Genomic DNA, 22,842 nt, shown 5'->3' with positions numbered 1-22,842 from the left:
AGGGGACACCCTGAACTGGTTGCCAGCCAGTCGCAGGGCACACAGGGACAGACAACTCGCTCGCTCATTCACACCTAGGGACAATTCGGACGGGCCAATTAACCTGACATGCATGTTTTTGGAATGTGGGGGGAAACCAGAGTGCCTGGAGGAAACCCACGCAAGCACGGGGAGAACATGCAAACTCCACACAGGGGGTTCGATCTCATGACCTCAGAACTGCCGCACACGCGCTAACCACTGCGCCGCCTTTCTGCCTGCTCTTAGACTACACCAGCCTATCAGTCACGCACTTAGACAATCATGCCCATTCAACACTCTCACACACACACATACACGCACACACAGGCCGCCCCTGTGATAGTATGTGCTGTCTGCTGCAGAACACAATGCATGTTACATTGATATCAATGACAATAAAGACAAGTTAATTCAATTCAAAATCCGCGGAGTAGCGCAAGGTAGCAAATGATTACTGATGTCATCAGTCACCTGAGGCGTGTCCTGTAAACGGTTGGAGTTCCTGATGATGCTTTTCAAACTAAAGCTGTCCAATCGATCGATTGATTGATAATAGGCAAAATTTCATTCAGACACGCAAATAAATAATGTCTGGCCTGAAACTTTACACACACATAGGCAAATCATTGATCTTGTTATTACAAATTAACAATTTGGGGTCAAAACATTATTGTACAGAGAGTCTGGTCGTTTCCTGCAAATAAATGTGATGTCTGTCCGTGGGCCCTTATGTGCGTGCTCTTGTGGACACTTTAGGAAAAAGGAAGGGTCTTGAGAACAAATTGTGGGTCTTTCGAGGTGTTTGCAGAGTCGGTGGTTGGAAAAGGATTTGTGGCACTTAAGTTTATCTACACGGTGCTAATATGGGGGACTGCTATGCTCTCAGAACACCTATAGTGCCCTTTTACAATCAACTTGGAATTACAGGTAAGATAAATAGCCATTAAATTTGTGCGTTAAAATGAATATGTATTGTAGTAATTTCTTAATTGGGAAATTACTTGAGAAGGGAATTTCAATGTAGTAGTAGTATAGGGCTTTGGTATACTATACAGTACTGTAGTCCCCCAATATTACGTGGTTTACTTTTCACAGTTTAGCTACTTTATAAATTTGCATGGTGCACTGTGTTCTGCATTCTGATTAGATAAACTGTCACCCCGCTTATTATTATTTGACAGTACGAGTGTATAAAAGAGTATTTCATAAAGAAATAATTATGAAAAGATATCGGTTTACACTTCAAAGGTATTTCCTATTATGGATTATTTCTGCAATGTAAGCACCGCGATAAACAACGGTTCACTGTAGATGACAACTCAAAAGTATCGGTTATGGCTTGTTTGACATACTGTTAGAAATCAAATTAACAGCAAATATTTTTTTCATCAATCTGTAAAGGTAAAAACAGTAGATTTGATTGTGTAATTTCGGACTAAGCCATTTTTGTATCCGAAGTATAACCCAAAGTACTGTCAATATCAGTACTTTATATCTGGGTAGTGACACGTGAAGAGCTTGGACTGGAAAAAAAACGTGACGTTAAATATCCTTATGAAACATTTTCACGCCAAACATGTTGAATGTGTTTGTAAATGATGCAGCAACAAATAAAATGGCAGATTTTCGTTTTATTTCAGGCATTACAGTAGAACATGCAGTGGTTTGAGACTATTTTGAGTCAATTATTGGAATATGTACATCAATAGGGCAGTATTTTCTTATATTTTTCACTGACAATGATTTTTAATTGTATTGCGCAAGGCAGAAATGCAAAAGTAATTCCCCCATCCTCACCTTCATAAAACGTTACGGGGTCAAAATTTACAGCCTTTGATTATGTATACTGGATCATTGGTTCAGTTTTCATACAGGAAATAATCTCACAGGGATCAGAATTCAGATTTTTGGATTAAACCAAATTAAATACTTGTATGATTAGTGACAAACGAACAACCTGATGGTGTTTGCGAATAATTGCGAAGGGAAGCCAGAGCGAAGACATTTTTTCCGCTTTTAAAATTTGACATGAAATAATATTTCATGCATATCGCTCACAAAGATCAATGAAGTATTGTGCTTGTTTTCTCTCTCCTTCACACGCGCTATATGTAAGGGTGCAACTTTAGCCTTTTGCCGTGGGGAGAGAATATAATATGCAAATGTCCTGTAGAAATGAACCCATACACAAGGCTTACGAGTTAGTCAGAGTTGGCGTGTATCATTTGTATCTGTGGTACCAAGAAAGAAAATGAATCACCTTGGACGAAGAGACAGTACAAACATAACCAGATCAATTGAAAGGGTGTACATGCATTTGTAACCAGGAAATAAAAGGACTAACCCAACCATTCCAGCCAGACTCTTTGATAGAGTGCACGTTATGCTATTGCCTGCATGTCACCATATCCATTGTACTCCCTTTGAATTGGCTAGGACCTTAGCTTGGCCTTTTGGCTGAGAGTAAGTGTCCCGGCTCCTAGGCCTTGTAGCGTATTATGAACTGACCGATAACGGATAATGGATAATGAATAACGAAGATAGATCAATAACCCTTAAAAACCCCCCCTTTGAATTGTTGTGAGCCACGCCTACTTTCGCAGCGTTTACATTCGGCACATTATTCATAAATGACGTCATTTCTGGAGTGGGTCACAAGTCTTAACTGTCAGAAATAAACCTTCTACTGCCTATTCATTTTTCCTCAAATAAACTGAATAAATGTCATATGGAGCTCAGACAAAATTACACTATTGCTCTCACATATGCTTAGCTTAGCATGCGTTTTTGGTGTACGCAATTGGTTCATTCAGCTGCATGCATGCTAGGCTTGTTTGCAGGTCTCCGGGGATGCCTTTAATGTCGCATCATTCCACGCATGTCCTCGTACACATCGTTCATGCCTTGGTGTCCTGGCCTAAATTTGGTTTTCCACCTTTTGATCTGTCAGTAACAGGAAGTAAGATTAATATACGTAACTTCAGAATACTTTGGCAATGGTCAGTTGATTGAAGTGAAAGGCACAAAATGAGACCCCAGTGGCAAATATGAAAGCATGAATCTACAGAATCTACACGGCTTACTTGATGTAAAGATGTTTTTTTGTGACACAATGGGTGTCAATGTACATTATTTGGACGTGAACTTAAAGTGTGATGACGCAGCCATTTATGAATATGTTTTGACTTCCAACAACTCAAAATGTTCAGTGGCGTTAGACTTACCCATACACATAGTCATTCATTTAGTTACTTCTGTACCGCCCACCACCCCTTGAGACAATACCAGTCCTAAAAGTGACTGTAAAAAGAATTAACTGAACTAACTTTAGCCCACTAACCACTAACAGCAGTCCTCCTGTCAGTGGTTTGCAAGCTAGAGTTATTTGAGCTTTGGCGCCACCAGCTGCTTTAGTGGGGTAAACACTAAACAAAAAAATTATTTGCGTACAATTGACCACACGGATCTGAAGAGAAAAACACCAAATTACTGTACCAGGAAATGCATTGAAATACACAAGGATTATGATAGGTCAAGGATTATGAATTACAATGGATTTTTATACGTCCAAATGATGTCTATAGCATGTTTTGTGTATGGTAAGAGGTTGGCTCCCAAATGCAATATCATCTACATAACAGCACAATTTACCTTTGAAGATCTACATGTTTTAACAACTTAGGGGAAATTGAGCTCCCAAATGTTTACTTTTCAATAGTCTCACTTTGATTGAAAATACAAAAAAAATGTACATAATGTGTACCTACCTGATGTCACGAGGATTGAGACTCATAAAAAAATACTTGGGGCTGTATTTCCCAAGTGTTGAGTAAATAAACAGCTGAACTGCCACTTTGAGAATAACTATAAGCTCATTGATACACACCTTGGGTATGAACCAGAGCAGGATTAGGATTCCGAACAGCAAGGCAGTCGAAACCCCAACGATCACCAGAAGGTTTCTTTTCGCGCTGCCACACTGCTGCTCATCTGATACAAACATTTAAAATATATGCCACACGTGAGAGTTTTGCTTTAATCTGTGACTGTATTGTATCTGCTCCTTGATTTGAGATGTCATGTGGTGATAGATACGCACCAGTGACCACCAGCAGCACCGAGCCACTGCCGTCTTCATTCTTCAGCTCCGAAATTCTGTTGTCAAACCATTGATACGTGCACCAGTACGGCCCCGTGTCTCCTGATGTCAGCTTGGAGATGTTCACATCCGCGTTCCACAAGTTCCCATCCACCTGAAGCCTGTCACTGAACGATGAACCGACAGTATTCTTATAGGATTTCATGTAGAGAACTTTAGCTTCCTTCCTGAGGCCCTTGTACAAAGTCATGGATGATGGTTTCTTTTGGTAAGCTCTACACTGGATGGTCACAAATCCGCCGCTGGGTCTCCATATCACGCTAGTGTTGTTCTCCACTGGGGAAGACAGAAAATGAGACAATGTCTGTAAGATTTAGGAAGCATAAGCATTTCTTGAAATAATCCGAGAGTCAAATGACCTGTTCCAGCCAGAGCTGTGCACAGCAAACACAGGACAGCGATGAGACCTGAACACCCAGGAGACATGTTCAGCCGAGCTTTAAAGCCACAATAGGAAATGCTTCTACATGTCTTTGCTATATCGTCGAACATTTGAACATCCTGTCACCGAAACGACAAATGTTACAGGGGCCAGCAACGTTTTCTGTACCACAGTTGGGTTGAATGCCGCAGCCTAGCCCACTAATAATATTAATGATAATAACAATAATAATATCAGTAATAATAGTAATAACAACGATAATGATAAGCCTAAATCCGTTGTGTTATTACTAGAACACTATGGACCTGAATGGGCATATGCATTAGATCTGATATCATCATACAATTCTTACTCTCAGTGCAACGTTGTCTCCCCTTTTTTTAATCTTGAAGGCGTACGGTGACTGTAACAACGTTGTTTTGGCCGAACTCATTCCCATAATGCTCCATTACAGTGGCACCTTGTACCGCATTGTAATGGAGATTTATTGAAATGATGAGCGCCTTCAAGATAAAAAATATGAGACAACATGGTATCACAACATGGAGTAATAATAGTGTAACGACTAAATACAATTTTACACTTTTTCCTTCTGTCTTAAATTGCACTCTCACTGCCGAAAGCTGGGTTTAATTCCCACTGGAATGCAATACTTGTCGCTTGATCACCCATTGCTCATACATGGTAAATTACCACCGTAGAACTTTAAAAACATTGAGGTTTTCTGGGGTTGACTTGAACATGATTAGGAGGTGTTGTCTGAAGATTCCATTTTTTTATTTTATGTTGTCTTCGTTGAGATACTTCTTTTCTGCATCTGAATGTCGTTAGTGGCTGTAAATTATTCTTAAATGAGGTGTTGTCTTTACTTTTAGATTTTTGATATATTCTATGAATGAATGAATGAATGTACTACTCTCCGGTATCCAAAATCAAGAGACTGTAGATGGCACAAAATGGTGCAGCGACGCTTTTAACTAAAACAAGAGAGTTTTACCACATTACCCCAATTTTAGCTAACCTGCATTGGCTCCCTGTTAGCTTAAGATCTGATTTTAAGGTTCTTGTTCTCAGTATACAAAATCATGCAAGCACTTGCTCCCTCATCTCTTTCAGATTAAATTTCCCCTTATGTTCCGGTCCAGAGCTTTTGCTCTGAAAATGCTGGTCTACCACTTATCCCAAGAGCCTAGAAGAAATCCACAGGTTCGAGAGCGTTCTCAATTTGGGCTCCGTTGCTGTGGAATGCTCTGCCCCCTGAGATTCGATCTGCAACCTCGTTGGGACTCGGTGGAGACTCAGGCACACACTGTGCGGTAGGGGGTAGCAGAGTCCACACTGCGTCTGTGACATACACATTGTTGTATGAACGGGATCCCATGTATGCAGTGCCCAAAATGCTGTTAGTCGTACTTCCACTTTTCTTTGGGTGGGCAGAGCTTTTCTGTGGGTGGCCACTGCCCCCACCGTGGCAACGCCCCTGTCTGAGACAGCGCCACCTTAACTACATTCAGTTTTATTTTGTAGGTAGGCATTAACATCCCAGCCATGATCATTGGTTGTATGTAGTGTTGTGTTGCTGGCAGAGTTATATGTAGTCTTATGAGTGTGGGAGCATTGCTAATTGCATAGATGTTGCAATTCACGATTTGCTTTTAAGGTTCTAACGACAGTCAACTTTCAAATTTCAACAATAATGTGTTACAGCACTTGTTACAGAGAAAAGTACGCTCCTCTATTTATGAACATTTGACTAATGAAAAACTGTAGATACAAACATTTTTTTCGGGATGTCAGAAAAAATCTGAACATTGCCATAAGTTCGATTTTGTATCGCGTGCACCTTTTTCAGAGTACAGGACATTACTGTAGTACCGCCGTGTGGGGCTATGAGAGTTCACCCAGCATCCACCTCGAAGAAGAAATCAGTCTTACTCTTCATAGTTAGTGTGTAAATATTCTATACTTTGACGTTTTATTGTTTCATATCTTGTGCATCCATTCCATATGGTAGGGGTAAAGTGTAAAGAAGCGAGCAGTTTTTCTAAATGAAAGTGGAATAAGAAGGCTTGATGCTGTTGAGAAAATGGTCGGATCGCTTTTTTTCGGCCACTTTCTACCGCGGAGGAGGAAGTCGCCTAACTCTTGAAACTCATCTTCCAAAAGTAAGTTAAACTTCACTTTATTTATCTTAAAGAGCATAATATTTTATGAAATGCTTATTTTTCAGTTTTCAAAACAATACAGGCTACTTGTACAAACCCTAAACATACATTCGATAAAAAATATAGCACTGAATTCAACCTAGGATCATTCGTAAGTAGGGCAGCGCCTGTAATTGCATTCCTTTGGAACGTGTTATTCCCAACACTACTGTTAAGAAATACAAAGAAGATGTTGATGTTGCCTTTCTCCAACGGACAAAGTTGGGAGCGTTTAGTTAAAAGGACCCGCAACATGAGTTCGAGGTTGGGATATTTGGAGGAGTGCAGTCACACGCTGAGTGACTGCGACAGTTTAATTGCGACGTTTGGGGATGGGTGGAGGAAAGGTGAAAATTACGGTACACATCAAGCCGTGGTATGTTGAAGGGACATTTTGGAAAATCCTGTGCCCTACTTTTAGTAAAACTTAAAAAAAGGTATCACGTTCAGAAGGAAAGGGTATGCTTACAAAAGGTGTTTCAATGCAGATAATTTTTTCACTTTGTGTACTTTTTAGGAAGCAAGACTAAGGCCGCTCACAAAAATACATACAGCCTGAAAAAAGTTAACAACTTAAGAAGCAGATCCAATGTGCACATTGTTTTTTTGGGTAAATACCTTCATATCAAGTACAAGTCAGATAGTATTCTGACGTTAGAAGCAGAAAAAACAGTCAACAGGGAAAATACTTTAGAAGCAATGAGTATGATAAAGTATTAATTTTGCAGGAATATGAAGGTCAAATGAGAGGCCACTTTTATTTGACTTATGCATCGATTCAAGACTATTTCTTGACAGTTTTCTAGATCAGTGGTCTGAAAACACAGGGCCATGGACTGGTACCCAGCTGCACAGATTTTTTTAAAAAGCCTTATACTTTGTTGATACCATATTTTTTTGTGATTACACATTTTTTGTTCACTCCCTCCCAAAAAAACGCAAAGCTTGGGTGTGAAATATACTGAGGTTTTACATTAATGTATCACCATAATTGAGCAACAGTAATCCTTCGACAAAAATCCCCGTTTTATTTTGCTTAGCATTAAGTGCAACGGGAATTGAAACCGGATCACGGCAGTGAGAACGCAAAATATTAACCACTGGGCTATTTGGATTGTGCATGACAAAGGAAAGACAGAAAAACTTAAAGCATCATCACACCAATTTTACTCAGTGCCACATTGCACAATGTTGTCTGGGAGTAATACGAGAAAAGGTTCAGCCAAAACATTGTTGTACAACGTGGTACCGTGAGTAAAAATATTGTGATGATGCAATAAGATCAAATGCCTTTTTTATGTCATCTAGATCCCGAGTGATGACAGATTTTTAGGCCCGTTATTATTATTACTAGTACTTGGTTGGGATGCGAGAATACTGTCAGACATTTAATCGGTCTGAGGTACAGAAAAGGTTGCCGACCACTGTTCTAGATTGACCAAAACCCAAATTTAAAACTTTCCCACAGCTTCAAGTTTTTATTTCTTTATTTTTGGGGTGCGGGGATCAGCACAATCTTATAAATACAGGCAAGAAACTTCAATACTTTAAAATAGTGGGGGGTTGAAACTGGGAAAACAAGCACACATTTCTTTAGCCAAAGTGTTTTTGCGCTGATTAAAGTTTTAATAAAAATCACAGGGTTTGCTTTCCTGTGGGAGGAGGGGTGTTGCTGAAGGTGTGAACTCATTCATTTGATTTAACAATACAAACACAAGCATAAAGAGGTCTCTCCTGCTCGATGCCGTCATTGAAGCCAAATAAGTAACAAAAACACACTCACAGTGACGTAAGGCAGCTTAACGACAGCTCAAAAATGAAGAATTAAATAGGAGGTACAATGCTTGGTGTTGAGCAGGTGACAGTGTTGTGACTAGTCTTGGCTGTGATGACATTTTCTAGCATGCACCACTCGCTTACATAACAATGACAACAACCCGTCTTGCTTCTGTTCCGCTGGAGATGTCTTCTTCTGTTTCCACATATTATGCCCGCCCTAAATCCCCGTGGAATTCCGTGTGCCCCTTCCCTCACTGAACAGCTTGCTCGTTGCCTGTACTGCTCGAGTCTTGCGGCTTCATGACATCGGGGAGCTCTGGGGGTGTGGAGAAAGGCTCCATCTTCAACTCCTCGAACGAATCATCTGCCGGCAAAACCAGGCGGGGAACTTAAGACGATTACATAACGATCAATATCTGTTGGGATGAAAAGTGTATTTTACCGCCTTGTCGAAAAGCTAAGCCTACAGTGCCGGGTGACTGTGGTCGCGCCGTCTGATTGGTGAAGCCGCAGTTTCCGAGGGTCTGCGTGTCCTCGAGTTCTACGTCGTCCTGAACATCAGAAAGTAAGACAGGTAACATGGTCATGTGTCACACTTGACTTTAAAATAGAGTTCAGCATACTAATAATGTATGGTTTCTTTCTTCTCAGCGTTCAAGATTAAATACACTGTTTTGTCCGCCAACAGATCAGAGCTCCGAGGCTCAACTCCAATTACCGACCTTCCTAAGTTGAGTTTTTGTCCGATGGATTTATGCTGGTTACTCCCGTATCAAACATCCTAAAAACATGCATGTAGTGATGGGAAAATGAACCACTGCTTCGAACCTTGTGTCACGTAAGAGCGGGCATGGAAAATGAAGCCCTGTCTCGAAGCCTGTGTCAGAGATCTAGGGTGACGTGACCGGAAAAAAAATTAAGCCTCGTTTTGGGACGCAATCGTCGAGCAGTTTCGGTCACGTGACAAGGCTTGAGCCTTGCTGACGTGTCGCACAGATATAGAAATGGCTGAATTTGGTGCAAATGCATAGCGGGTTGAAGGGTTTGCAAAAGATGGAGACGGCAACAGGGACAGCGAAAGAGCACAAATTATCTTTCAATTAGCGACTGGATAAAGGGAGAGGACATTATGTTTGGTGAGAGTGTCAAGGATGACGACAATATCATTATCAGTTTCCATTGCTACGCAGATGACACTCAACTATATCTTCCGATGGAGGAATCTGCCACACTGTGAAAATTTGGAGGCCTTCCTCACTGAGATAAAAAGATGGATGTCACTCAACTTTTTGCGCCTCAACTCTGAAAAGACTAAATGTTAATTATTGGTCCATGAAAATGCCGCAACTTGTTCTCAAGAACTGCTCTGAAAACCCAGCATGACATAGTCAAAAATGTAGGCGTCACATTCGACCCAAGTCTTTGCTTCAAACACTCGTTAAGAATATTACTAGAACAGCTTTTGTCCATCTTCGCGACATTGCTAAAATTCGCCCTATGATGCCCCAGTCCGGTACTGGGATAATAAATCAAGAGTTTGTTACCTCCCATCTTGATTACTGTAATGCACTACTCTCCGGTCTCCCTAAGTCCAAAATCAAGAGCCTTCAGCTGGTACAAGATGCTGCAGCGAGGCTTTTAACTAAGACACGAAAGTTTGATCACATTAACACGATTTTAGCTAACCTGCATTGGCTCCTTGTTGGCTTAAGATTTTAAGGTTCTGTTGGTGTCATACAAAATCATGCATGGACTTGCTCCCTCATATCTTTCCCCCTATGTTCTGATCCGGGAGCCTTTGCGCTGAAAATGCCAGTCTACTAGTGATCCCAAGAGCCAAGAAGAGAACCGCAGGTTCGAGAGCGTTCTCCATCCGGGCCCCGGTGTTGTGGAAATACTCTGGCTCCTGAGATTTGATCTGCAACCTCAGTGGAACAGTTTAAATCTAGTCTTAGAGCACAATTCTATTCTCTAGCCTACGGATGACCTACATCTCAGGTTGAAAATATCTGTGTATTATTTGTTATTGCAACAAGTAGCCTAGATGGTAGGGTGCCCGCTTTGAGACTGGGAGGTCGCTGGTTCGCGCCTCGGCCGAGTCATACCTAAGACTTATAACATTGGTAAAAATGGCGGCGCCCTCTGTTGGCTGCGGCTGCATCGGCTCGCTACAACGGGTCAGGTGTATCGACATTTCGTTCTTACAAAGAATGACAATACAAAGGAAATTATTATTATTATTATTATCCATCGCAGCACTGGTCATCCAGGAAAGGGGATTACCTCATGTGTCATCAGTCATTACAACTGACTATCGTGCCATACATCATAATCTCATCTCATCTCTCATCTCATTAGCTGCACCGCTTATCCTCAGTAGGGTCGCGGGGGTGCTGGAGCCCATCCCAGCAATCATCGGGCAGTGGGCAGGGGACACCCTGAACTGGTTGCCAGCCAATCGCAGGGCACACGGGGACAGACAACTCACTCGCTCAGTCACACCTAGGGACAATTTGGACCGGCCAATTCACCTGAAATGCATGTTTTTGGAATGTGGGAGGAAACCGGAGTGCCCGGAGGAAACCCACGCAAGCACGTGGAGAACATACAAACTCCGCACAGTAAGGCCGGGAGCTGGATTTGAACCCACGCAGGAGGTTCCCACGACCTCAGAACTGTGCCGCACACGCGCTAACCACTGCTCCGCCGTGCTGCCATACATTCAGATTCAGATCATCATAATATTTCATCTTTTAGTCCATTAATAAATGATCATATTGTCTCTGGCAACGAAAAAATGTGTAAAACCTGAGAGAAAATGACATTTTCTCATGTCATTTTTCAAAATGGAATCGGATGTTTCTGCCTGTTGAGTAAACGGCACTAAGATCTTACCTCTGGCCACAAAATCACTTAAATGGAAGCAATTCGTCAAATGCACATTTTGAAAGACATTGAGGAAAAAAAGCATGCAATTGTTTACAATTGTCAACTCAGAAAATGGCAGAAACATTTTTACTTGAAAAAGATGTTTTATGAAAAAGAATAAGGTATGATTGTCAATAGTTAATTTGCAAAATTGTATATTTTTTTACTTGAAAATCTAATGTTTCGTGTATACAGTGGACGACTGAAAAATGTTATCTCTTAAGTCAGTTTCGACACACGTGGCTTACCTTGTAGAGCCTCTGATCTTCAGGTGGTCTCTTGAGGATGCCCTCAACAATGCGCTTCAGTTCATACACTGAGGTTGACTCTTTGGCGTCAGTAAAGATGGTTGTCTTGTGACGGCGGATCATTAGGAACACATCCTAGCAGACAAAGGATATACTTATTGTCATTTGTTTTGTAATTTTAGTCTGTCAAGACTGAGTGGAAACATGTATTGTCCTGGAGAGGGATGGGCGCCAAACGGCTGTACTCGCCCAAGTCACACCATAGGAAATGTTGCCCCTGCGACCCTATTGGTTAAACTGGATCCAACCAATCACCCATAACCCCCCTTAGACTTCTTGTGACTAAGGGCTTTACAAATAAACAGGACTTGAGATGTATTTTTCTTTGGCTTTTTAATGACCCCGCAAACCTAACAGATGATATTACTACGGAAAAGTGTTCATTTTTATAGGACAGTGTTTATTATTTAGTGCGTTCTTATGTATTTTTATTAGAGGAACCATTTCATTGAATTATTTATGTATGTATTTATGTACCTTATTTTAAATCATTGATTTTTTTATTTTGAAGCAACCCTTTCAATTTGTATCCATCTAGTCATTTATTAATTTAAATACATGAATATTTAGCATATAGATAAAAAATTACTCAAAACACAAAGTCATTTACTGAACAAAGGGGCTTTGATATGTCACAGAAGCCAAGGACATAACGTCACAGCCACAGAGAAAAATATGAAAGCCACAAGTGATGCAATGTGTATCGTACAATATGAACAAAAGCAAAAAAAGGCCTACTCTAAATTGCAGAATTAAATAATTTTCCCCCAATGATTTAGGATCTAGTATCAGTATTGACACACACACGCACACACGTCAATGCCAATCTCCAGCTCATCTCTGAAAAGTGGGATGAAGCTTTACACCCAAAAAAACACAGCGACAAGTTGATTAAGGTGCTGTATCTGTGGCAGCCCAGGAGGCTTATCTTGCTGCTGGTAAACATGAAAATCAGTACTATCCGTTTCTTGCGGGGGAGCAAACCCATACCCAAACAAATGGCCTGGAGAGGGTAAGCACCACCAGGATGTGCTTGCCCAAGAAGCACCACGGGAAATTGTGCCAATACGACCCTGCTGGTTAAGGGATCCGTTAACCATGTGGTACAAAAAAAAAAAAACTGAATTGGTTTAAATAATAAAATCAAATTGGCTTTATTTACAGGGAGTTGACATAATTGTCTGCCATCTTGCAAATGCCAGAAACCAAAAAAACTTGTGAATGGCTGGGCAAAGGGGGAGTATAATAGCGGTGCGGTTTGTTCACTTTGAGTGTCTATAGTTTGTATTATCCCTTGTGCTTTTTGGGCATTTGTTTTCGGTTGCTCAACACAATACAGGAACATCCAGTGACACTGTCCATTTAAAACAGTTGAAAAGAATGTATGCAAAAATTAACACCGGCTTTTCTACTTAAAGGAGCTGTACAGAATTTCAAACTTTGTTATTAGGGCGCTCGTCTTTGGATGGAGAGGTTGCAGGTTTGATTACAGGGTCCTCAGAATTAAATGTCTATGTGTCCTTGGGCAAGACATTGAACCCCTAACGCCTGAGATATGCAGGTAGGCCCCTTCCATGGCTGCCTCTGGCCATCAGTGTGTGAGTGTCTGTGTGAATAGGTACGTGTGAAGCACAATTGTGAAGGGCGTTGGGAGGTTTTCTTTGACCTGAAAAGCGATACATAAAATCAGACCATTTAGCATTTATTTTGCCGCCATCTCCTGTTCTGACATTGCTATGATTGCAGCCTCAGTCAGCTCATTCGTGATGCGCGTGCACTTAGAAGCGCTCGATTAAATCATATTTCATTCTTCTTGAGTTTTGGGTTGCTGTTTGGACTTTACCAGAAGCAGACCTTTTCTTACTTTCACCATTTCCATCCTCCACTAACAATTAGAATAAAACTGCAGGGCCGAGCAAGTAGTCTCTCTTCAGAACGCCACCCCCACCCCCCCCTATTTCTCAAACCTAAAGTGTTTCACTCCGAACAGCTCTGATAAACGTAAGATACGAGTAGCTAGGCGCAGTGGAAAATAAAGCATAATGGCTCTTTGAACTCAGTTGAGAATTGATAACACATAATTATTAGATGAAGTATTTAACTTTCAACTTTTTAAGGATACCTCAAACGACGCCCATCACCTTTATATTTCCATATGTAATTGGCACTCAAGTATTATAAAATTAAATGAAAACCATGGGCAGCACGGCGGCGCAGTGGCTAGCGCTTGTGCGGCACAGTTCATGTCTCCAGACTTCCTGTGCGGAGTTTGTATGTTCTCCCCGTGCTTGCGTGGGTTTCCTCCGGGCACTCCGGTTTCCTCCCTCGTTCCAAAAACATGCATTTCAGGTGAATTGGCTGGTCTAAATTGTCCCTAGGTGTGAATGAGCGAATGAGCTGTCTGTCCCTGTGTGCCCTGCGACTGGCTGGCAACCAGTCCAGGGTGTCCCCTGCCCACTGCCCGGAGATGGCTGGGATGGGCTCCAGCCATCTCCGGACATTAAGGGTTATAATAATATAAATAAAGTGATGATGGCCTGTAAAGTGAAACTGTTTAAATGACACAAGTTAGCGCTAATTAGCTTAGCCTAACATCGTAACACACTCAAGTGTTCATACCAACGTGGAGGGCAACATTAGTTTTGTAATCATGCAGTCATAAAAGTGACTGCATTAATACCAACATGCGATTGGATTGTGAAACCTTTGCGTCGTTTCGAAATGTTTCGTGGGCAAAACGCGCTAGTGGGGAATCATGACGGGCTAACTTGAAGTAGCTTAGCCCAAACGTCAACAGACAGACGGCCAAGATGAACTAAATAAAATAAAGGAAATCGGCGTTTCATGGCGAACTGGGCCAAAACAATGTACGAGAACACAACACTTGAACCAAATCGGGTTTCTGTTCTTCAACCGTCAACTTCAGCTATTTGTATGTTGCCTCAAAGCCAAATTTCCCGTGTGTCTATCATAAAAATCGGAAAGTCCCCAAATAGCCTTTACACTTCAAGGCACCGATTTATTAACAAGGCCATGTGGAATATCTTTAATGACAGTATTGTTGATCGCTTCCCAGCCAGTTAGCTGAACAGCTTTCTTGGACACGGCGGATTGTTAGTGTTAACAATAGCTTCCGCTTTGACGTGATTTGAAGAACACGTTTAAAAAAGTCAACCGCTTGACCAAGAGTCTTGTCGGCAAAGGCATACAAGGTGAACAATGTGCGTTTTCTACACTCACCATGTTTAGCGGTCGATTGTACAGTGAGGGAGAAAAAAGGAGAAAAAAACACTTCAGCTGCACAGCGACAGCTGATGCCGCGTTCAAATCCTTAAGGCGACAGTCGGACTTTCTCACCTGACCACCAGGCCTTTACCAAAACGTCTGGTATGTAAGTCAAGGGGACTTTTCTTTAGGTCTTTGGTTATCAATATTGTATGCATTAACATCAACACGTCATTTCCTTCCTTACATGTAGGAAAGTACGGGCATACATGGTCTCGCACCCCTCGTCTTGAACGCATCTCGCGCCTTCATGGACAAAACAAACCACCTACGTCTTGGTTAGAGGCTTCGTTTATGTGACGTCAGACATATGCGTTACTTTTCGACATGAGCGTGTTTGTCAAAAATATCTTGTCTGAAATCTTTTATTTTAAAACTAAGATTGTCAAAGTGTTCAAAGAGGATATTGTGATAAAACACAACTCTAAAACATAAACGCAAAATAAACGCAAAAATATATATTTTTTGTCAATCTAATTATCATTAGTGCTAAATTCTACATGCACCAGTGCAAATTGATGGGTAGAAAAATCTCTCATCGCCTTCAATGTAAAGTAAAACTTACATTTTATCCATGTAGGTTTTCCACCACCAGACAGTCATTAAAACGAATAATATTTGTATAACATTTAGCTATTTTTAAGTAACTTGTATTTTCCCCTGGCATGTTCGTTTATTCATATTTTCTTATAATTTGGATTGTTTGCACAGTTTATTTTTCACTATGTCCATCTACTTTCATCCTTTATACTTTTAACAGATCTGTTCAGGGAACACGTTTTGCTTGAGGAATGGGGAAATGCTGGAGAGCAATGATATAATACTTGCAGGTTTCAAAAAAATACATTTGTTGGTGTAGCATGACAATGGTGAAAGCAAATTAATAGGCCTGCTTCTAGTAGAGTCCAAACACCAACTCAAACCCCAAGAAAGATATTTTTGTGGAAATATAGTTCACCTGATCTCATCTGGGTTCAAAGAACCTTTGTGATTGTCTTCTCAACATCTGATTTTATCATACTTTTAGTCAAACTGGTTCGGAATTTGAAACACATTAGGTAGAAAAGGAGGGAGGGGGATTGACTTGAAAGTGACTTTGTACATGCCATCACAGTTTTTTGTTAGTGTAGCATGAAAATGGTAAAATGTTTTTTTTTTGTTTGTCAAGTGTCCAAACATTAAAACTCTATCCTCATTGTTTTTAAAAAATGAGGCTTAGTTCATGCAGTTGAAGGTCCAGGCTTAATAATAATAATAATGACACCGAAGGTTGCTGTACACATAATACAAAACAGTGATTTAATTAAAAACTTAAGTAAAAATGAACAAATTCCTCAATTCCTTGGGTGATTGGAAAGCTCAGTGACCAGACTGGCAAGCTATCTTGCCAGAAATCCAACAAGGATCTGATTAATCATAGAGCTCAGCATCAAGGTCAGAGTTGGGATTATTAATTGATCCTGACTGGAGACTGCTGAACATAGTGAAACTAGCGATACCTATGGATTTGGGATTCCCTGAGTTGGAGAACATAGAAATTGTGTTTTTTTTTTTGGGCATATTTGATGAACCTTCCCGATATACTTTGTACTGTCTTCGAAATTAAGACACAAAAACAGATTTTAGGCAGATTCTATCAGCGCACATAAAAATACATTGCAACCAAGTTTATCAATCGAAATTAGAGTAGATGGTTGGTTGGTTAGTTCCCTTAACCAGTAGTGGAAAGTAGGGGCACCATTTCATGTGGTGTGTCTTGGGTAATACAGCCAAGTGGCGCCCATTCCACTCCAGGCCAACATATGTTTCCACCCAGTCTTTAAACTGAAATTAAAATAAAAGTTATAGAACAAAGATTGATAAAACTTAGAATTTCTAATTCATAAGAGTGTTGTCTTATCTAGCAAATGCCAGACTGGCGGTAAATTGCTTTCGATGATCCAATAAAGTTAGGCTTTTTTCAAAAATTTTACCTCGAATAAACATGAATTACAACAATTCAAGTTTAAACATTTTATTAGATACATCATTTTACATCAGCAAATTAATGGATTAACAACAACTCAATTGTTTCTGACGGGCGGTGCTCCATATTGCACAAGGAGAGCACTTTCTTGGATCTGCGCATCTGTGTGCTAACAGGAAAAAAAAGTACATTTTAAGATCGTTCTAAAAAAAATCTTACATATACAAACTCACAGGCAGTTCTTTTGAAGAGTGACGATGCTCAGAATCGCTGCAGCAGAGCAGCGTGAAGGGCCTCTCTTTAGTTTGTGAATGTTCTTGAAAGCAGAGCGCAAACACCTTGGCAGGAAGAAAGCCGTCCCAGTCGGTCGGGTGCTCATCCACCAGATCACTCACCATGCTGGTAACCAAAATTATTACAAGTAAACATGTCTTCAAGTCTTTTTCCCTCACAAAAATGAACCCCAAAAAGACAAGTCCTTGTTAATCAGTTAATTTGTTTGTTCCTAAAGGAACGAGGGGTTCATACACATTTTTCATGGCCATATAGTACTTTCAAAGCCAATTTTCCCAGTACCATTAAAAAAAAAGAAATTCTGTGTTTATCATGCATTTTGCAGGGACACAAATATATGTGCAACTTACATTAACAATAAAAAATATACTAAAATCTGAAATATTCTGGTTAGACAGATTGCATCGCTAATATTTTGGACAGCACTGTACTTGGACGCGCATCATGAACAATAAGGATGCCATCATGACTTTAAGCCAAGAGATGGCAGCAGAGTGTAATACATTTTCAAATCCAGCACCCCACCTACATTGTTTTGGCCTATTATCAAAGCTCTTCACTGATACAGACCTGTCAATTGTGTGTTGCATGTTGAGATCAACAGCACCAGTTAGTGGATGTTGAAGCACGAGCGCCACGTCGGTCTTCAGGTGTCTGGCCAGTTCTTCATTGATCTAGAGATAAGAATATTATTAGTCCCCTTCACTTTGTTATGCATCTTGAAGGATTTTATATTTTATACGATTAAATACATGTTACATTTTATTAAGTGCAATGAAGATTTTCACTGAGTGAGCTACAGGTCACGCCGTTCCAAATGAGAATGTTTTGTTTAGTTCTGTTGATAACAGGACTCGAGCGACACTAATTCGATGGAGTTCACTTAGTTAAACTTTGAGAAATTAAATCTGCCCCCGTGTGGAAATGCCGGCCTCTTGTCCGTCTTTTCACAAAAAGAAACGAGCGCACATTGTTAGGTGGTGTTTGGTTAATGGAGTCAGATAACTAATTTGAACAATTTGGTAAACCGTACATTTTTAATAGTTTATTTCTTAATAATCTGCATCCTTTACCTGGTCAATGACTTCACAAGGAAGTCTAGAAAGAATCCGTAGTGGTAAACCAAAGTGGTCCAAGGCGTGGGAGACATGCTTGGCGATGTGTGTGGCCTGACAGGACGGCACAGCCTCCGCTTCCACCCACTTTGAGTAGTAGTCGATCAGCGTCACCACATACTTGTGCCCGTTGTGCGTCGGCAGTAGAGGACCTCTCACATCCAAGCCCAGCCACTGCCAGGACGAAGACACCTTAGGCCGCACAATCACGTTGGATTTAGGAAGAACAAGATGCCAAAACATTGAATGTTGCACAAAAAGTCTCACCTCTATCACCATCTCAGGATTAGAGCCATTGTTCTGCGCCAGAGACATAAAAAATAAGATAACTTCATAAATAACCTAAGAACTTTCTTGTTCATTCACGTCTTCATATGGTAAATGGAAATAAATCACAAAATAAATGATATGACCTAATCTTATCTATCCCGGCTGACGTTCAAAGAAACTGTGCGGGTCAGATGTATCGACATTTCGTTCTGTATACACGTGTATACGAATGACAATGAAGTAAATCTGAATCTGAAGATTATAGACCAGGGGTCGGCAAATTTTTTGCGTCGCGGGCCGCATTGGTTTGAAATATTTGTTCATACAGGGCCTATTTAATCTCATTGGTTTTGAGACACACACATTATGCAAATATATATTCATTCACCAATAAAAGCTTTCATTAAGGGTGATAAGAAAGTAGTAGCTCCCTTTATTAAGCAATGCATTTAATCTATTGCATTGAAACACTCGATGCAATAAGGCTACTTCAGATGTCTTTTATTTCATTAAAATTAACATCTTGGTGAATAAAATTGATTAAAAAAAAAACATATATACATAAATGTAGCCAGCTATCAGAATGTTAGTTACGAGCACAAAAAAAATGGAATTTTATGGGAGCACACAAAAAGACACAGGGTAAAAATACGTATTGCTTTAAACAAAGACTTCTATTTTAAATAAAATTGGGCTGGGCGTTTCCACAAATGTTCTCTGTGTGATGAATGGTAGTCAGCCTATACAGCTACTGTGGTGGGTTAAGAGTGTCACATGGCTATGGTGAAATCCAGTGGACATATTTAAACCTGCAGGTCATTGTTTAACGAGAAGCGGCTCATTTTTTTCTCTTGCTTCCCTCTGAATCCTCTCACGGGACAGATCAAATCAGTTAGTGGGTCAGGTATGGCCCGCGTGCTACAGTTTGGAGACCCCTGTTATAGACCGCTAGGTGAAAACATTTAAAATGTATTTTTGGAAATCTTTCCGAGAAGGACTTTAGTCAACTGAAGTTGCACACACACCTCCTTGGTTTTGGTCATCATTAAATGTGTGTCAGGTGCCCACCGAACATCCTGTTGAGAACAGAGACAGAAAAAAACATCACATAACTACAAGTTGTTCTGGTACAATTAACACTAATTGTAGAGGATTAAAAGAAAATAGTCATAGTGATAGATTGCATCAAAAAAAAAAATGCAGTAGTGATAGTAGAAAAATGAGTTGTTGTAGTAAAAGTCGTAGAACTGTATTTGGGATTAAATCAATTCAGTAGTGGTAAATTAGTAGTTTAGTAATATCAGTTACCAACAGTGAAGTACTTGTAAAAGGGGGGCCGATCACAAATTCAAGGATATTGGGGGTGGGGTGTCTTTCAGTGATCGGATGATCTCTTATAAAAATAAATGCTCTTTTCCATCAATCTCATCCCCCTACTCTGAAAATCGTCTGAAAATGTCGGCCAAGTTGTAATATTATTGAGATTTTAGGGTTTTCTGAGATGAGTGCTCTTTGAAGAGTTGATATCTTGATTGTTTCACAACTATTGTTTATTAGAAGATTACAAGTGTGTGTGGTGAAAAAAAAATCTAAAAATCAGGATCAGCAGGTCAAACTTTGTAAAACGATTGAGTGATAGGTAAGCAAATTGTGGTTGTACACCCCCTGGATAATGTTTATAATTAGTAGTATAATACGGCAACATGGTGTGGTATGCTGAGAGCATGGCAAGGAACAGACAAAACAGAGTAATCAACAGAGCCCAGAGGATCATTGACTACTGTCTGCCCAGTCTGGAGGAGATTGTAGGCTTGCAGAGCCGTCAACATTATAATAGACTCTTCTCACCCTGGCCACCACCCGTTTGACTTGTTGTACTCTGGTAACCACCACAGGCCCCTTAAAACAACGACGAACTGGCTCAAAGACAGTTTCTTCCCCAGGGCCACCACGAGCTTGAAAAACTGAATATATCTTGCAACTTATTTGGAAATGTTGTTGCTACTTAATCTTATTGCACTATTGTTACGAATTTAAGCCATTCTCTAAATCAAGTGAAGTTCTATTTATTTGCACACCCCTTAATCACAAGAAATCTCAAAGGGCTGTGCAGATTAGACTACTAAACACAATGTTCTAAATATTTTATTCTTTTTATCCTGACAGGTGTTTATTCTATTTTTTTTTACATTTTATTGTGTGTTTACCTTGTAGTGCAATGTCTAATAATGTTGGATACAATGTTTCACTATGTTTTTATCAAAGACAAAAAGAAAAATTCCATCCATCCATTATCTGCACCGCTTATCCTCAATAGGGTCGCGGGGGTGCTGGAGCCCATCCCAGCCATCCTCAGGCAGTGGGCAGGGGAAACCCTGAACTGGTTGCCAGCCAGTCGCAGGGCACACAGGGACAAACAATATGCTCGCTCATTCACACCTAGGGACAATTTGGACCGGCCAATTAACCTGACATGCATGTTTTTGGAATGTGGGAGGAAACCGGAGTGCCCGGAGGAAACTCACGCAAGCACGGGGAGAACATGCAAACTTCACACAGGTTCGATCTCATGACCTCAGAACTGTGTCACATACGCGGTAACCGCTGCTCTGCCGTGCTGCCCCAAAAGAATTTTTTTTTTTTTTTTTTTAAAGGCGTAGTGATAGTAGTACAATATGAGGAGAGGTGGCCATGGGAAAGAGTACTGGTAATTTGAATACAAGCAACATCCAATTCACGAACGGGATCTGTTCCAACAAACTGATTATATATCAGATAAGAACAGAAGTCCAAATCCGTTACAGGATCTGGTTACTTAGTGTCGTGGAAGAATGCTGTTTGATATGCTGGGATGCAGGCTGGCTGTCAAAATTGTAATAAACATCCTCTGGCCGTTGTTGGGGAGAGGTGAGTCAAGCAGGTCCTAAGTCGGAAATTACTTGTAGTATTGCTCTAATATGAAAGACAATTGGAAGTGTTCGAATAGCAGTGATGCCATCATGCGGTGACCTGATTGGCACAGTAATCGCCATGAAAGAAATGCGGTAAGGACGTGATCTTGACGAGGCTTGCGTCCATGACGATCCCCCACTTGACAGTCTTTGCAGCCGCTCCAACATCAGAGTCTGTTAGATCTTCATCTGGAATGCAGAGACTCGCGGTGGTCAGGGGTGCGGGCAAACTTGTCTGCAAAGCTTCGGTGCCCACTTGCTGTCAAGTGGAAACGAGTAAAAACACATTTCAAATCTCGTCTTTGATTTCACCTGCATGTAACGAGGTAATGGTTGAGCTCACCTTTCTTCTTCTTACTCTCGGGGTGCCTGCTGCCTAATGATCAATCATAGTATTTATTATTTTTAAAATGATTTTTCACAATTTGACAACTTTAAAAGAAAAGAGTGTATTTTTAGGGTCTACTGGCGGATACATGCCAACCTGTTGACTTTAAAAAGCGGTAGTTTTCCCCTGAAATATCTCCATCTTGGAAGTGCACCCCCAAGATAAATCCTTGTACTGTTGTGCTGTTTTTGATCAGGACACTTTTATTTGGGAGCGGTGGGTGTGGTCGTCCATTTGAGATTTATTTTTTTTTAGACTTTCAGATTGGAATACCAGATCTAATGCCGAGCAACTTCTCAAGGCTTTAAGAACCAAAATATTTCTTCGTTGCACTTTTAACTCGGGCGGACCGGGAGAACAACTATGTTGTCTTTGTCTTGCCATTGGTAGGATTCAGCCAAACGTAATGCGTAATATATTAGGTATGTCAAAGTCGCCCGTAAAATTTAGGACACACAGCATTTTGTGTTACTCTCGGGACCCGTTGCAGTGCGACATCAGACTAACATGGCGTCAACTTCCGAATGGGATGCCAATTTTTAGAAGAAACTCAAATTTCTCGACCTATGATTTTTTTTTTAAAGAAAATTACACTGGTATGACAGATCATGTATTTTTGCCTAGTAATCAAATCAATGTTTTTCTTTTTGCTGAAATAACGTTTTTATTCGACCACTAGGAGGCACTAAAAATGACATACTGTCCCTTTAAAGATGTGAATAAATATTTTTAAAAATATATATATATTAAAGTGTCTTGGAAGAAATTATATTTAAACAGATACAAAGTCTA

General features: G+C 40.5%; 2 protein-coding genes across 4 annotated transcripts; both read right to left on the bottom strand.

Annotated features, from left to right (window-relative positions):
- Positions 1-1,644: 1,644 nt before the first annotated feature.
- On the bottom strand, positions 1,645-8,088 carry LOC148374099 (uncharacterized). The gene is made up of 4 exons (XM_088332343.1): positions 4,540-8,088; positions 4,121-4,456; positions 3,908-4,011; positions 1,645-2,964 (listed from the first exon to the last, which is right to left on the bottom strand). Exons 1-4 carry the CDS (start codon positions 4,670-4,672, stop codon positions 2,878-2,880), a joined length of 660 nt encoding a protein of 219 aa, XP_088188469.1. The 5' UTR covers positions 4,673-8,088; the 3' UTR covers positions 1,645-2,877.
- A 147-nt stretch (positions 8,089-8,235) lies between these two features.
- LOC148374098 (elongin-B-like) lies at positions 8,236-15,334 on the bottom strand. Of its 3 annotated transcripts, none has more exons than XM_088332355.1 (4): positions 15,254-15,334; positions 11,722-11,856; positions 8,988-9,096; positions 8,236-8,909 (listed from the first exon to the last, which is right to left on the bottom strand). In XM_088332355.1, exons 1-4 carry the CDS (start codon positions 15,275-15,277, stop codon positions 8,797-8,799), a joined length of 381 nt encoding a protein of 126 aa, XP_088188481.1. In that variant the 5' UTR covers positions 15,278-15,334; the 3' UTR covers positions 8,236-8,796. The 3 variants fall into 3 exon arrangements, with proteins under 3 accessions (XP_088188481.1, XP_088188499.1, XP_088188490.1); XM_088332373.1 differs by having other exon boundaries at positions 15,139-15,285; XM_088332364.1 differs by lacking the exon at positions 15,254-15,334 and adding an exon at positions 15,022-15,247.
- Between the last annotated feature and the right edge of the window lie 7,508 nt (positions 15,335-22,842).

The sequence above is a fragment of the Urocampus carinirostris genome, chromosome 1 (genome assembly GCF_059441175.1).
Source record: "Urocampus carinirostris isolate Australia breed hairy pipefish chromosome 1, RoL_Ucar_1.0, whole genome shotgun sequence".
In the NCBI taxonomy this organism is placed as follows: domain Eukaryota; kingdom Metazoa; phylum Chordata; class Actinopteri; order Syngnathiformes; family Syngnathidae; genus Urocampus; species Urocampus carinirostris.
This window is presented reverse-complemented; position numbering and strand designations above follow the sequence as displayed.